General features: G+C 35.8%; 1 protein-coding gene and 1 long non-coding RNA gene across 2 annotated transcripts; both read right to left on the bottom strand.

The window, feature by feature from the left end:
* Positions 1–5062: 5062 nt before the first annotated feature.
* LOC130743940 (uncharacterized) lies at positions 5063–7016 on the bottom strand. Its single transcript, XR_009021493.1, has 2 exons — positions 6627–7016; positions 5063–6533 (listed from the first exon to the last, which is right to left on the bottom strand). It is a non-coding gene; the product is annotated as an uncharacterized LOC130743940 (long non-coding RNA).
* A 1330-nt stretch (positions 7017–8346) lies between these two features.
* Positions 8347–10279, bottom strand: LOC130743873 (NAC domain-containing protein 100-like). Its single transcript, XM_057596113.1, has 3 exons — positions 9737–10279; positions 9298–9575; positions 8347–9151 (listed from the first exon to the last, which is right to left on the bottom strand). The coding sequence occupies exons 1-3, from the start codon at positions 9882–9884 to the stop codon at positions 8591–8593; spliced, it is 987 nt and encodes a 328-aa protein (XP_057452096.1). The 5' UTR covers positions 9885–10279; the 3' UTR covers positions 8347–8590.
* Positions 10280–16952: the final 6673 nt, after the last annotated feature.

The following is a 16952-nucleotide window of genomic DNA, read 5'->3' as shown; positions in this document are numbered from 1 at the left end:
CGATAAATTCGACTTGTATATTATTTTGATATTGGTTATGATGATGAATTATTGTTATGTTGCTACCATGACTTATGATATTGATGTTTTATTAAATTGTGCGCATTGACGCGTTTTCGGAGCGAAGAATCACTGAATTGATTTCTTTTGATCTTTCGGGTTGGAGGAACAACCCTAGGCAAGTCCAAACATGGGGTTTGAGACCTAGCCATTCGTTTGTATTCTTAGACTTTCCCCGGTGTTTACATTTGGTGAGGTTTTTGGCAAACTTAGAAAGAATAGAATTTTGGAAACTAGAGACTTTAGGAAACTTAGACTTCAAGAATTAAACTCATAACTTGACTAATTCAATTCGAAACGTTTTCATTAACGAATAAACCATAGGGAATCTAAAAGGGAAAATGATTGCGAAAGACGGGGAAAAGTCGACTTTGTCGTGGGTTCTAGAGAATTGGTGGACATCACGGGGGTGAGCCACGGTGACTAGAGGAAGTCACCGAGTACTTGGGTACTCTTGTTGTTGGAGTTATGTCGTAGGGTCGGCATTAAACTCTTGAGTTTTTAATTTGAGAATTAAGCTAAACACTTGCGTTGTGAGGACGATTCGATGTTTGGCTAACCATATTGCATCATGCATACATTCGAGGTTTGTACGATTGAAAGATTGGGCCTCGGTGAAGTTGGGACGGCTTCACGAAGGTTGTGACGGCCTTCATCGAAGAACACTTGGATGTATCTTCGGCATAGCGGGCAGAGTGGTACGACCTAGGGTGGTTGGGACTGATCTGACTATGCATGGGTTTGTAAGTGACACCCGAGCGGAAATGGTTAAACACTAGGCCGGTGTTAGGACTGACTCGATGGTGCCCATCCCAATTGAACTATCCGGATCATATTGAATTGCATTTCACGCATACATTCACCCTGACTTGAATTGTATGTTATCTGAATTATCGAAGCATTGTTAGAGCCGATAACATGCTAGGATTATTTATATATATATATATATGAACATATATATCTATACCCCAATCACCTGTTGTATGTATAAATTACTTTATTCTGTGAGTTGACCCTAGCGCCTTGGCTTTGGTTTCATGTTTGTGTTTGGGCGGTCGGCCTGCTGCCAGATGTCGATGGCGGACTGGTTTTCGATGGTCTCTCCCTCGGGGGGGATCAGGTTTGAGTTGGTTGACCGGCATGCCCCCACCGCTTGGGTGATCGATCCTGTGGATCATCGGGCGACGTACCGGGGAAGGGTCATGGAGGACCGTACTGACGAGCGTGGACGTCTGACGAGGGAAGTTCTACGACGCATGGAGCTGAGCTTCAACTTGCCGCCTTCAGTTCGCTGTGGACCGGGTACTGGTCGAGGACCACCTGCACCACCTTCATCTTCATCTGATGACCAGGACCCATCCGAGATCGAGGCTGATGTTGATGCACCTGTCGCGCCACTTCCTGCTACTGATGTCGATCCTACCGACGTTGCGTCGTCCTCGAGGCTCGTGGAGCCGAAGAGGGAGCATGTTGTTCCATCTGCCTCTCGCTGTTTTCCGTTTACTCCATCACGCGGCTACCGTGTGGAACCCCTGGTTCGTGTGGTGGAGGAGGATATCCTTTCTAAGGAGGTAGATGTTGGGATGGGCTCGACTAGGGTTGTTCGCAGGACAGTTAGGAAGGAGGTCGTGGACTTGGATACCGAGATGAGCACGGTGGACTCTGACTCCGACACCGACGTCGACAGCTACTCGCCGAGCGACGAGGAGGAGGAGGAGGAGCTTTGAGTGGTATTGGGAGGGTAGGTTTAGACAACGTCATATTTTGTGTAGAGCTCTGATTCGTTTTGCTTTTGGGACAGGGTAGGTTCCCGACGCATGGCTTTTTGTGTGGTTCTCTTACTGAGGGATCACAGTGAGTCAGTCGGACCATAGGGGTCTTTGCTGAGGCCATTTTGAGGCCGACTTACTCTTGGAGGATTGTAATTATGACTTTTACTCACACTTCTGGATCTGTACATATTTGCCTACGGGCACACTACTTTGGAGTCACTGCGAGTGCGCGTGACGTGAGAGTGCAGCTGAGGCTGTACATGTTTATATATGTTGTACATCGGTTAGTTTAGTTTGCTGGGTCATGCCTTTATTTTTCTATCGCTTTATTAAAAAGAAAAAAAATATACCTGTTTTTCGCGTAAAGTTTATTTTTGAGTTACTAAAGTGACACCTGGAAATCGGGGTGTTCCATCAAATCTCTCCATCCCACTCAAAGACCTGGAAACATCTGATTCAAGCAATTCATTGAAAACAATTGACTTTGAGGAGGACATGAAAATATGACAGTCTTCAAGAGAAAAATTTAAATTATATGTTGTCTTCATTCCCTTAAATTTTTTTACATCAAATGATCATATATTACAATATTGAATTAGATCAATAGCTTTTTGACACAGAACCAATGTTTTTCATTAGATTTAAAAAAAGCAAGTCCTGAAGATTAGTTAAGATAAACATAAAATCCCCTGAAAACTAAATAGAAATAGAAGATTTTAGTGTTAAGTTAAACAGATACCTATGCTTATTATATAGAATTTAAGTAGGAAACCAAATAAGTTCACTCAAACATCAAATCTTCAACAATCCTACCCTTCTAGCCATTACACATAATGGTACCTTGCAGAAGTATGATCTTCTTACAATATTCACCGGCCATGGAGCCACAATGCTTGATATTTGCTGCTATGGTTTAACCTGTATGTATAACAAAGATATTTTCTTAGATGATATTTTATTAGGGAACACAATTAGATTTAGATTGTGATTCAATTATCTAGTATTTCCCTTTGTTTTTCAAACGGAAAGCCTAAGAAGAGACAAAAGAAAAAAATACAAAAAATAAATTTGATTATAATCTAATGGGGATCCATAATCCTCTTCCATTCATTTCAGAACAGTCAATCAAAGAAGTAAAACGTTGTATGATAGTATAATTTTATTATGAAGGGAAAAAATAGTTCAATAGTGTATGATCTATGTTGCACGGATACGGGTACGGTACCGGTACCGGTACGGGTACGGGGTACGCCATTTTTTGAAAAAACAGGGTACGGGTACGCCGGTTATATACAATATTATTAATTAAGAATATCAAATCTCTTAATGTACAATACTCGTATTTTTTGGCTAATACTCATAGCAAAGACCAACATGAAAGTCATCACAGAACGGTGGATTCAATGGTGGCATGATGGGGGGAAGAAGAACGTGATCGACTCTCTCTCTTCATTCTTCATAGCAGTCGTATGTTAGAAAGAATGAAAGGTAAATTAGGTTTTGGTCGTTTGAATAAATTGAGAATAAATTTTTTAATTTTTAAAATTACATAAAAAACTACAAAACGACATAGTTTTGAACATTTTTCATTTAAAAAAAAAAAACTTATCCGGCGTACCCTCGATGTACCCAGAACGTACTCACGGAGTACCCAAAACGTACCCACGCCGTACCCGGTTTTTTTTGTTTGGCGATGCTTTTGGGTATGTACCAGGTATGTACCAGGTACGTACCCACGGCGTACCCACTGCGTACCCGGTACGGGTACTCTGCCAATTTTGGCGTACCCGTGCAACATAGTGTATGATAGACCAACAATATAACAAATTTGAATAGATACAGATCTATCTAAATGTTTTCTGGACTCAAATTTAGCCTTCTCATCCTTCAACTATTCTTTGGCACAGTCTAGCCTCTGCATATACTATTTTTTACAGCGGCCCATTATGCTTTCAAACATGCTATGCTATGCGATATTACATTAATGCAAAAATAAGTATATTATATATGCATCAACTCAATTGATAAGAAAAACTATACCTTCCCATAATGAATAAGTAAAACTTAATTGAAACATCATGAATTGGAAAACTTTAATAAGACGAATTTCATTCATAAATCAATACAAATGCTCACAACAAAGGCATTACAATGCAGTTAGCGCCATTGTTGTCAAAGAGGTAAAGAAATTACATTTGTTGCAATTTGGATACAATAGATTTAGGGGAAAACTTAGGTGCAGTTGTATACCTGTTGTTGGTGTTGTTTGCTAATAGGAATAAAACACGTGGATTATAATTAAACCTCACCAAAATCTAATTATATTAAATTTCACACCGTTACCCTCCGTTATCTCTTAAAAATGGTTTCTTTCTCCCCCTTTTCACTCTGCCTCCCACCACAACAATCACCTTCTGGCTTCTGTACACCGATTACGGCAAACACGCTGGTCGTTGGGCATGTCTTCATTTGTGATTCTGCATTCACGCTGTGTAATTCACTCCCCACGTTTTGCCCTTTTCCCTTTTACTAACCTGCTCCCCACGTTTTTCTTCAACGCTTAATCTTCTCTGTTCTTCACGCTGTGGGAATCAAAAGAAACGTTCTGTCTTCTGCAATCACAAAGTTCTCTTTGCTTCACAGAGTTAACACTTAACAACAATGAATACATGGGCTGTAGCTACAGAGAAAGGGGATGAACCTGTTATTTCTGATTCCAATGGTATGTATTCTTTTTTAATACAATTCTGGGGGTTTTCTTTTAATTGGAATTATTTTCTTGCACCAATTCCAATTACAAAGTATTCATATTTCAGGAGGTTTTTTCTTTTAGTCTTTGCAAAGCACAGATAGCATGAGCATTCATTCACTTTTATGAAAATCAAATACTATTACTCCATGAAAATCAAATAGTATTACATGGAAATGTATGAATTCAATCCATGTGCTTGATCTAAAAACGGAAGCGGAAACCTTTTTTTTTTCAAACCAAAGCCTATGTTTATGCACTATTAACTTTCATTAGTACTACATGTTATTCCTTTGTTTATAAATTGTTGAGCCAAGAATACAATAATTTTATATTTAATATATTATCTGTTTATGTAGTTAAATGGAAGGATAATATTGAGGATGAAGTGACTCATGTTAACTCTAACAAAGCATTTTGCTTGGCTTTGTCTCATGTAATTGGAAGTTAACAAATAAAGGCTTACAATGAACCACTTTGCTGGATATAAATCAATTTCCATTCTCATTCATCATAGAAAATAAAAATCATTTCATTACATGCTAATGATATAGCCATATCACTTGCCATTTGGTACAAAAGAGCCTACATTACATAGAACATACACTACCATAGTTCATTCTAACTAATAAAAAGAGAAAAAAATCTACAGCCAATGAAAAAAACTACAGCCAATTAAACCAGCAAAAAATAGGAAGAGGTCCATAATTGTGATAATTGCAGCCGCACACTTAAAGAGGTTTCTAACACTACCATACACTTTGCTAACCACTGCCACCTTCTTTGGGTGATTTTCCTCTTCAAAGTGCCACAAGCTGCATTTGGACACACCCTTCTGCTCAATAATAGACTTGCAACACATTCAAGTGCCCTTGCCCAGCTCAGGTACCATCACAGCGGCAAAGGTCCAAATTCACTCTCAAAGCTTTTAATATCAAAAGCTTATAGGCCTTCAACTACCACCTTCCTTGTGTGATTTTCCTCTTCAGTACCCCAGCTGCATTTGAATTTTAGTTTCAAATTTTACTCTGCTCTGTCACAGATCTTCAAATTGAAGGGGTTTTGACTTCTGACGCCAAACACCGGCAACAGAAATCTAAAACCTTCCCTTTAATCATGGATTCCAATTCTTCCATAAACCTTCCTTCCACCCACAGATCTGCTCAAACAATAACATAATGCTCAAGTACCCACGTTCCGTTTCCAATTACAAACCCTTCCAGGCAAACAAATTATAACTTTTCCACATAAAACAATAAATGGGTCTGCTGCATAACCTCAATATGAAATGGGTCTGCTGCATAACGTGAAGTTAGAGAGAGAGAGAGAGTGAATGGAAGGCTTGGAAGAAGGGGAAGGAAAGAAGCAGCGTGAATGCAGAATCACAAATGAAGACATGCCCAACGACCAGCGTGTTTGCCGTAATCGGTGTACAGAAGCCAGAAGGTGATTGTTGTGGTGGGAGGCAGAGTGAAAAGGGGGAGAAAGAAACCATTTTTAAGAGATAACGGAGGGTAACGGTGTGAAATTTAATATAATTAGATTTTGGTGAGGTTTAATTATAATCCACGTGTTTTATTCCTATTAGCAAACAGTACCAACAGCAGGTATACAACTGCACCTAAGTTTCTCCCATAGATTTAAGATATTACCTTGTAGCTCATTGACTTTGCGTCCTCCTTGTGAACTTTTGAGTCTCCTACCACAAAATTTAATAGAAGCAACACCGTATTAAAAATTGAGCAACACCGTATTAAAAAACTCAGTTCAGAAAGATGAGGTCAGATAAGAACAAATAGGGGAAGAAAACTGTGGAAATTGAGAACAAATTAATCAGAAGATATGGGTCTACTTTGAAGTTGATCCTATTTGAAACTGTAACAGATTCAATTTTGCAGTCGAATTTTTGAACTCAAATTGGAATTGCAGGTCAAGGATATCTTTGGTTGATCCTGCAACAGAAATAAATTTTTGAAAATAAATAAATTACCTAATTTGAAGATGTAACTGAAATGGTTATTATGAATATGAGAAATTTGAGGTACCTAGAGTGATTGTGGAGAAATTTATGGGATTCCTTCAATTAGGGGAAATAGATGGGTTGGCGGCTCAAAATTAGGGTTCCTTGCGACTGATATGGGGAAAAGCGAGACCTGCAGTGACTGCAGAGGTCGACCCTGCCATTGAATTGAAATCATCTAGACTCCTCTTTGATCCACTATTCTAGTGGCTTCCTCAAAGTTATTGCCAAATAAGAAATGCAAACTGGGTTTTGGGACCAAAAGATACGAACTTTAAACACCATTGTTAAAAAAGATGAGGATGAAGTAGATTGAAGCTTGAGAGAGACAGAGAAAGGAAACGCCGATTGAAGATGTAAAGATGAGAGAGAGTAGATTGAAGCTTGAGAGAGACAGATACAGGAAACACCGATTGAAGATGTAAAGATGAGAGAGAGGATGAAGCAGATTGAAAATCACTTAATAATTTTTCATAATTTTTTATTTCTAAAAATCACTTCTATGCTAATAATTAAATATCAATAATAAAATTTGAGTAATATTAATTATTTATACAAAAAATCTAATAATATTTATTAAAATGTCTTAACATAGTTTATTTACAATTATAATTAAAAAAAATATTTATTTAAACTATAATAATTTATATATAATGTTAAAAAATATTGTAAGTAAACCCGTGCAACGCACGGGTATAATATCTAGTAATATGTTTATTTTATACTCTCTCTACTTGATTTCCTGATGGCTGGCTTCATTATAAGTCACATTTAGCATATATTTGCAAAATTTATTTTCTCTTGCTTTTTGAATCGTAAGTTCCAGAGTACTTTAGGGAAAACATTTTATTCTGTGTCATGAACCGAGTTCTAAGATATATTCTGAACACTCTTTTCTTAATGCTTAAAATAAAAGAGGTAAATGACTCATGTGAGTTACTAACCCACAACTTAATGGATCGATGAGATTTTTTATAAATAAATTAATAGATAAAATATAGAAATTTCAACTTACTTATCTTTAATGTGATTGGACAATAGGGTATTTAACCCAAATTTTTTCATGGGTCGACAACCCAAAATAAAATTAACATGAGAAGCAACTTCCAATGGAATAAAAAAAAAAGAAGGAAATTAAACTATCTATAGAATTCAGATTTGATGCAATTTTACCCAAAAAAAATATATTGTTACTCTACCTTTGTAAATATTTATTTTGCCATACTTTTAATCAATGTGAGGTTTTATAACAATGTCAATAATTGTACGCCTCCTAATTCAGATGAACTAATATAATAATAATAACATTGTGAAATTTCAACATTATTAGTAGAGTATGCCTTCATATTGATTGGGTTTTGAGTATGTTTTTGACAATGAAACAAACTGTCATATCATGTCATATCCTACCATCCATACACGCGCATGAAAGGGAAGGGAGAGAGAGAGGAGCTTCAATATTTCAAGGTCCTTGAATCATATCAATTGGAGCTTCACTCAATGGCAATGCAGATAACTTTTGTTAATAAATTTGTGTCCATGTCAAAGGATGAGCATGCACGTGTTTACAGCAAGGACAGAGAGAATTGAAACTTGAAAGATTTAATTTCTTCAATCAAATACCGTACTAGATTCAGTAGCCCCCACATTCAATAATTTACAACATTGCAATTCAAATATAATATCACCAGAAGCAAATGTCATTCTCTCCATTCTAGTCGACAGAATCAAGAAACAAATTAATAAGATCATCAACAATAATGTCTCATTCTAGTTATCCAAACTGGTACACAATAATGATGAGCATAGCAAACCTGAAGTATCAAAAGGACCAAAACAGCGTAACTTGACAGTAATTCTTAAAAACTAGACAGACAAGTAATAAACAATAACAATAACAATAACAACATCAAATCCAGAGAATAAACTAATAATTGAAGTTCTTTTCCCAAATTCTTTTCAGCTGAAAAGTTGGTTTTCTTTTTCAATTTAGTAACCCCACAAGCTAGCTAGGTCCATTGGTGCTGCAGCTGGAGCAGGTGGATACTGCTGATTTGTCACAACAGAAGAAGAGAATCCAGTGTTCACATCTGTTTGATCCTCTTCTGGTTTGAAATTGAAACTGTTCCTCAAGTATGATCCATGGTTATCAAGTAAAGCTGTGAGGATCGTCTGGTCCTGGATGCTGTACACAGAACCCGGTGATGGCAAATTTGATGGGGCTTGAACCCCTTGAGCAGAGAAGAATGAAGAATTACCACCAGTAGAGAGTGGGGTTCTTGGAAGAGTTGAGTTGCTGAAGGAATCAAAGATCCCACCTTGGATTCTTTGATCATCATCATCATCAATAGGATTGGAGAAGCAGGGCACGTAAGCCGATTCGCGCTGTGGTTTGGTCTTGTCAACAATGGAAGGTGGTGTTTCTGTCAAGGGTGGAAGAACAAAGGAACCCAATTCATTTCCAAAAGATCCCAATCTCATTATCCCAGAAATATTGGTCTTCTTTCCTGCTGCAATCTTGTGAAACACCCTGCACAGCACCCACTCGTTCTGCAATCAGAATTCTCGTGTGTCAGAGGCTATGATACAATATTAGAATTCGGGTTTCGGGTTATGCCTAATCGGTAAAGTTAGGCCTAACCTGAATTTTAAGACACACTAGAACATAGGGAAAAAGGGGTATCCAGATTAATTACCTTTGCAGTTTTGGGGAGGTTGGGAACAGAGAATTTACCCTCAAGCCTGTACTCATGCATGACCCAGTTGGATTTTTCACCTTTAGGTGCTCTTCCTTTGTAGAAAACCAGAGTTTTCTTCATTCCAACGAGAGATTTTCCTCTGTAAATCTCTTTATCTTTCCCTGTGGCCTTCCAGTACCCTGCTTCAGTTGCTCTGTTTGTCCTTAGCCCAGTTGGGTATTTTCTGTCCTTCACACAGAAAAAGTACCACTCTTTCTCCCCCATTTTAGCTTTACCTGCAACCAAAAATGCACACATCAGATAACCAAAGAAAATGGACATGAATAATGATGCTGAGAGACATTCGCCGACACACAACAGACACTCAGATTTGTGGCGACTTTTAACCAAAAATTAAAATAGGCTGGATTTTTTGTTTTCTGTTTTTGATACTTACATGGCAAATCCCAAGGCTCAGACCTGTTCAAATCCACATCTCCAATGGCTATAGAAGAAAAATTTGTGTCAGTAACCTTTTTGTAAAGGTACTGACTGATAAGCTCTTCATCAGTTGGGTGAAACCTAAACCCAGTTGGCAAATCCATCTGATCCAAGCTAAGAACCAACCCTCTTGCTTTCTCAGCTGAGAATTTCAATGGAGAGAAAAGAAAAGAAAAAACCAATTTATAAAGGATCACCTTGTACAATCCCTTAAACCTCAAAAGGGTGTTTTCTGAGTGAAACAACTTGGTAGGGGAGAAAGAACTGAATTGAGAAGAATCTATAAAAGACAATCTGGTAACACATGAAAGTACACAGAAAGTGAGAGAGAAAAGGGAAGGATGGTGAAAATCATGGAACTGAAAATTGGTGGTGAAGATGTTAGAAAAATAGCAGAGAGAAAAAGAAGGCCCTAAATAGTGGTGTGTGATTTGGAGAGAAAGAAACGTGGAAATTATAAAGACAACCTGGTTGGTTGTCTATAGCCCACACCTGTAAGTTTTTTGTGCCATCATGATATTCTATCCCTCTAAATAAAATTGTTGTGACTCAAAATTAAACCACCATGCCCAAATACCATGCATGTAATTATGATAATCTAAAGTGCTTGCGTTGTAAGATTTACTGTTTTATAAAAAACAATAGCTCCGTACATAAGAATCCATTGTCTTTTGGGGGATTTTCAAATATTTAACTTCAATCATCAACCAAAACATCCATGTTGATTGGTATATCTATATAATTTTATAATACATGAGATTTTTTCTCAAGCTTTTTTTCACCAAATGTATAGTCACAGTTAATAATTATGAGACTAATTTTTGAGGATTTTAAATTACATTAATTAAGCTAGTCTCTTCCAATAAATCTTTCTCTATACACAATGCGTAAAAATCGACATTTTAACTAAATGTGTAAGAAGCTCAACTATCTATCATACTAGATTTGTTGGTAAAAAAAAAAGAATTATTGAGTCAGAAAAAGAATTATTAAGTAGGCTGTTGTATTATTAATAACCACTTTTATCGAAAAAGAAAAGAAACAAGAGTTAAAAAATAGTTCTGATTCTTACATATTTCTGTTTCTCTTTCATCTCATTTTCACTCACTTTTATTTTATTGTGAACACAAGGAATGCAAAGAGAAAAAAGGGAGAGAAAGAATAGAGAAGAGAAGGTATAAGTCTGTTAGGGTTACATTGTGACTGCTTGAGTTGCAATAAAAAGTAAATGAAGAAATATAAAATGTCGTTAGTGGAGGAGACGATGTAGGTTTGTTGTTGTCGTTGTGTTCGTAGAGAGTTTTGGCTTTGAGAACGAATCCGGTCCCAGCCATGGGTGTTTGACGTTGGACCTTACCTCCCCCTCCTCCTGGTGCTCCAGATCTGCTCTTCTCGGATTTGGTTTTGGTGTCTTCCAAGTGCTTATTTTTTATTTCTTGTCCTCCACATTCTAGCAATTTTAGCGTAGGCGGAAAATATGGCGCTTCTTTCAGTTCTGTTTGCAAGGTGTTGTTTGGTGGAGTAATGGTTGAAGGTGCGGTGCAGCCGGTGTGCTTGTCATGGATCGCGTGTTGCTCGGGGTCAACGGTAGCAGATCTGGGCCAATGGTTCGCAAATTGGGGTCGTCGGCGACTGATCTGGGTTTTTGGGTTTGGGTGGTTGAGGATTTGATATGTTCTCGTTGTCTTGTATGCTGGTCCGACCGAACTAGACCGCACGACACGCCCCTTATATTGGGCTGGTTTTATGCTTTCGTTTATGGTTGATATCTCGTGCTGATTTGCGTCCCTACAATAGTGATATGAGCTCTATTTTTGATGGGTATATATGTGGATGGTTCTTCGCAGCATCATAGTCCCTGACGGATGCCCCTTCTCGACTCTCGTTTGTTGTTTGGTGCCTGATCCGAGTTTGGGTTCTTAGCAATGTTGCTTGGGGTTTATCCTGCATTTTGCGCAAGGAAGGTGCTTATTAGGTGCTGGGTTGCTATAGATTTATCTTTCGGTGCACTAACTACAAAGGTCTTTTACTCAATGAATTATCGGGTAGCAATTTAGTTCGTCCTATATTGTTTTTATTAGATTTTGTTATGTAATATTAAGAATTATGCTCACTTTATTGAGTGCTGCTTGTACTATCAACAATTCCATCTAATAAAATGTTTTTTCTTTCTAAAAAAACTGGTTATATTGTTGATGCATACAAATTAATTTTTTTTCTTCAGATTAGTAATTTTGCTCCATTGGATTAGAATTACATTTTACACAACTTCACACACATACATGGCTAGATAGTAAATTATCTGATTGATTAACCCAATAAGTGATTGCTCGATGTTAATGCAAACAAAGCTTCCATCATGCTTCTAGAATCATTTACTTTATGGTATTTTATTTACCAATGGGTTTCATCAGGGTGTATTGAGGGGAAAACGACAAAAATGAAGCTAAGAAAAATATCAGGCTTTTTCGCTAGAGTTTCCAAAACTAACATAGCAATGGCAATTTAAAGCTAGAATTAAAATTTAGAACTCGGTGTCCCCGTAGGATAGCAGCTGGGAACATATAGGTTGGGTAGGGTGAGGTCCAGGGATCGATTCTTGGCGGGTGCAATTTATGTTTCCGATGTAAAAAAATAATAATTAGAACTTGGGCTAACTCACCCTAAAAACTAGTTTAGGTGTTAGGATTGTCTTCTTAAAGCACAAGTATGATATGAAGCTTGCATCGTCTAGAGATAAGTTGACCAGTCAATAAAAAGGACTGTTATACTCTTCTAAAGAAAAAAACAAGGTTCGTTGAAGAAGTAAAAGCAAGCCCTAAAGTGATAAATGGCTCGATAAAAGAGAAGTTATCACGTGAGCTACAAAGCAGTAAGTTGCATAAAGAAGAAAAGGTGAAAGTACAATATTGTCATATCAAGTCAAATCAGACAATTACCTACCGAACCTAAACTTTTACTCAAAGTGGAAAGATTCACTGCTTGAGAAAACTTATCTAACACTCGAATCACCTTTTTAAATATCTTCTCTACAGGAAGTACAATAATGAGCAAGAGCGTTAAATGCAAAGCAAGTGATTGTTTGTACTTGGCAAGAGCGTGGACGATCAAGCAACAATAAGATGCAATGTCCAACTATCTACGAAAAGGAGTATATAAGGAAAATTTAAGTGTAGGATAAAAACAACAATTCTTTCAATTTTCTAAGTGTTTAGGGAATCGGTAAAGTACCCAAACCCCCCTTACGCTAGAGTGGGATGACCATATTATTAGTTCTCGCTCCACTGACACAGTGGACCAGAACTAGGGGACTAGTGTTCTGGGAATCGATAAAATACCTAACCCCCCTACGCCAGAACGGGACGACCACCCCAAGAGGCCGAGTGCAGGACCGTTATATGGGTGACTGGTGACGGGTGAAATGACTGGTGAGGGGTGGGACGACTGAAGACATCACAGTGAGGGATGACTGAAGACATCACACTGTGGGACGACTGAAGACATCACAGTGTGGGACGACATAAGACATCACAGTCGGGGACAACTGAAGACGTCACAGAGCGGCCAGGTGCTGATTACCCGAACACCCTTCGGGACAACTATTTAGTCGACCCTAGGCGATGGAGAAGTCACCAGCAACTCACCATGACAGGAGGTGAGGTTCGAATCAACTCAGTTGTCACATCCTGGGTCCTACGCCCTAGGACTTGAGCATGGGATTGAGGCTCGAGGCCTAGTCAACAGTTACTAAAATCCTTGGACCGCAAGATCACTTAGGCTGACATATACGACATGCAGATCCAACGGTGGAGAGCTACTCCTGATATGAGGTCCTCATTACTCCTATTAAGAGCTACACTAGCCTCTCTCTCTGATATAAAAATGCCCTTCACCGCGGGGGGCCAAGGTAACTAATGAATCTTTACTCTCTCTACACTTAACTGCTTGATCACTCGATACCCAGGCTAACTTAAGCATTGGAGTGCCTTGCAGGACCCCCTCCTGGGCTCACCTCGAACCGGCGAAGATCACCACCCCCTCCCTTTAGCTCGCTTCACCCCCGGTCATCCTCGGCACCATGTCTCTTCCGTCCTCCCTCCTCTGCTACCCCCTCCTGGGTAGGTTTGGTCGGATCGCCCCTGATCACTAAGCATTCAAGCAACAAGTTCAAAAGTCGAAAGCAACTTTTTCACTAAGAATCAGAGCACCTAAGAGCTAGTCAAATTCTCTATGGGAAATACTCTTGAACCTATTAGTGTCAAGTCTTATACATACTTTGTAAAAGAGTAATTTTTTCTTAATCTTTCTACATAACTCTTTGAGAAGAGATCCAAAGTCGAGAATGTGATTCCAACTGGGTCAACCTTTGGTTATGTTTTATCTATTTATCATTGGCTAATTGTTTGAAACTCCTAGGGTCCCTTTTTCCATTCATATTTTATTTCTAATATTTATTTCAACAAGAAAAAGGTGTACACAACACAAATTCTATACATGTAGTCAAAAGTTGAAGCAAAAAATTAATTGGCTTTACATGATCAATCAATAAGTAAACTTATTACTCTAAATAAAAGTTAACCAGGTTTATATGTTTCACGTATAAGTCAAGTTCGAGTCAATGTGAATATATGTTGTTGCGTCTTTTAAGGAGAGTTTCACCGTCCATAACAATTATATCTAGCTCGAACATAATTGTTTAAGTAGGTAATACTTACGATTTTTATAAAAGTCCAATTTGATAAAATATACATGTTTTTAATGTTGGGATGAAATTTTTGTTTGTTCGAGTCTTTGTTATGTTTAATTCGAATAAGCTCCTCATCAGTATGGATTTTAGCAAATGAATAAGTTCATTGACAAGAATAATGATTAATAATAATAAGAGTAATTAACGTAGGTGATGTGTGTTTGACTTGTATTTCTTGAGATGGTTAGGTGAACAAGTTTCAAAATAATGGGAAAATTTGGTGGTGTTTCATAAGCTAATTTGTCAGGTTAATAAAGCGAAGATGCATAGCAGCCCAACCTCTGTTTTTTGTGTTCAAAACGAATTTACTTTTCTTGTTCTTAATTACACTTTAGCGCGAAGTCAAAATAGAAATGGGATATAATTTTAATTAGAATAAGGTTAATAGTCAAATCAATATCAATCAATATCAATATATATTAGAAAAGAAGAACTCCCATCAGGCTGATTTAGTGACGTGTCGTTCTCACGTTAATTCTTAGTGACGTGTCATTCTCACATTAATTCTCATAAAAAAAATTCCACGTGTCATTCTTAGGTTAATTCTCATAAAAAATACATTTTTAAATTTTAGATTTGATTAGGATTGAGGTTGTTTATTTCTTGATTTTATCTTAATTTATTTTTGATTTTATTTTTAGAGTATTAATTAATTTTTATGGTATTTTTATTAAATTTTCGGATTTTTAATTAATTCAGGATTTTATGAGTTTTTATTGTGATTTGCTAGATTTTCGTAGTTTTTATCTATATTTATTTATTACCTTTTTAAATTTTAGATTTAATTAGAATTTAGGTTGTTTATTTCTTGATTTTATCTTAATTTATCTTATTATTTATTTTTAGAGTATTAATTAATTTTTATTGAATTTTTGGATTTTTAATTAATTTAGGATTTTATGGGTTTTTATTGTGATTTGCTAGATTTTCGTAGTTTTTATCTATATTTATTTATTACCTTTTTAAATTTTAGATTTAATTAGAATTTAGGTTGTTTACTTCTTGACTTTATCTTAATTTATCTTATTATTTATTTTTAGAGTATTAATTAATTTTTATGGTATTTTTATTGAATTTTCGGATTTTTAATTAATTTAGGATTTTATGGGTTTTTATTGTGATTTGCTAGATTTTCGTAGTTTTTATCTATATTTATTTATTACCTTTTTAAATTTTAGATTTAATTATAATTTAGGTTGTTTATTTCTTGACTTTATCTTAATTGATCTAATTATTTATTTTTAGAGTATTAATTAATTTTTATGATATTTTTATTGAATTTTCGGATTTTTAATTAATTTAGGATTTTATGGGTTTTTTATTGTGATTTGCTAGATTTTCGTAGTTTTTATCTATATTTATTTATTACCTTTTTAAATTTTAGATTTGCCCTAATTATCTAAGATTTACCTAGATTACTCCTTACTAAATTTATTTCCAAAACAAATCTTGAAACCGTTTTTATTATCTCTTTAAATTATGAAAAGTCTCAAGCCTAATTTTTTTTGTTGGTTACAGTAAAAAACCTAATTTACTACATATTTACAAGAATTCTGTGATTTCTCATTTTATTCTTTCTCATGATTCACAATATAAAAAAAAATATGTAATGCTGAGATTATAATCCATTCAAATTTAAAAGATTTTTTCTAATTATCAAAGATACTGCATCAGTCATCTCCTTCTCTATATAATATTAATATATATTAGAAAATAATTAGATAATTTATCTTTTGTTGACACGTGTTTCCTAATTCCAAAACAGATCTTGAAACCGAATTTTAAAGATTTGCCCTAATTATCTAAGATTTAAACAAACATGCATAATCATGTTCATGATTAATTGATGTATCAAATACAATATACATATTCCCGTTGCACGGATAAATATTTGTCGTAATCAATATCAATATATATTAGAAAAGAAGAACTTCCATCAGGCTGATTTAGTGACGTGTCATTCTCAAGTTAATTCTCAGTGACGTGTCATTCTCATAAAAAAATTTCACGTGTCATTCTCAGGTTAATTTCATAAAAAAATACATTTTAAAATTTATATTTGATTAGGATTTATGTTGTTTATTTCTTGATTTTATCTTATTTTATTTTTGATTTATTTTTAGAGTATTAATTAATTTTTATGGTATTTTTATTGAATTTTCGGATTTTTAATTAGTTCAGGATTTTATGAGTTTTTATTGTGATTTGTTAGATTTTGATAGTTTTTAACTATATTTATTTAGTACCTTTTTAAATTTTAGATTTGATTGGGATTTAGGTTGTTTATTTCAAGATTTTATCTTAATTTATATTATTATTTATTTTTAGAGTATTAATTAATTTTTACAATAAAAACAAATCTAGGATTGCGCCTTCCTCCTTCGAAGATTTTTGTGCATATTGTGATTACGTTTCTTTGATTTCA

This window comes from Lotus japonicus, chromosome 1, assembly GCF_012489685.1.
Source record: "Lotus japonicus ecotype B-129 chromosome 1, LjGifu_v1.2".
Taxonomy (NCBI): domain Eukaryota; kingdom Viridiplantae; phylum Streptophyta; class Magnoliopsida; order Fabales; family Fabaceae; genus Lotus; species Lotus japonicus.
The sequence above is the reverse complement of the archived record's forward strand: the minus strand, read 5'-3'. Positions and strand labels throughout refer to the sequence as shown.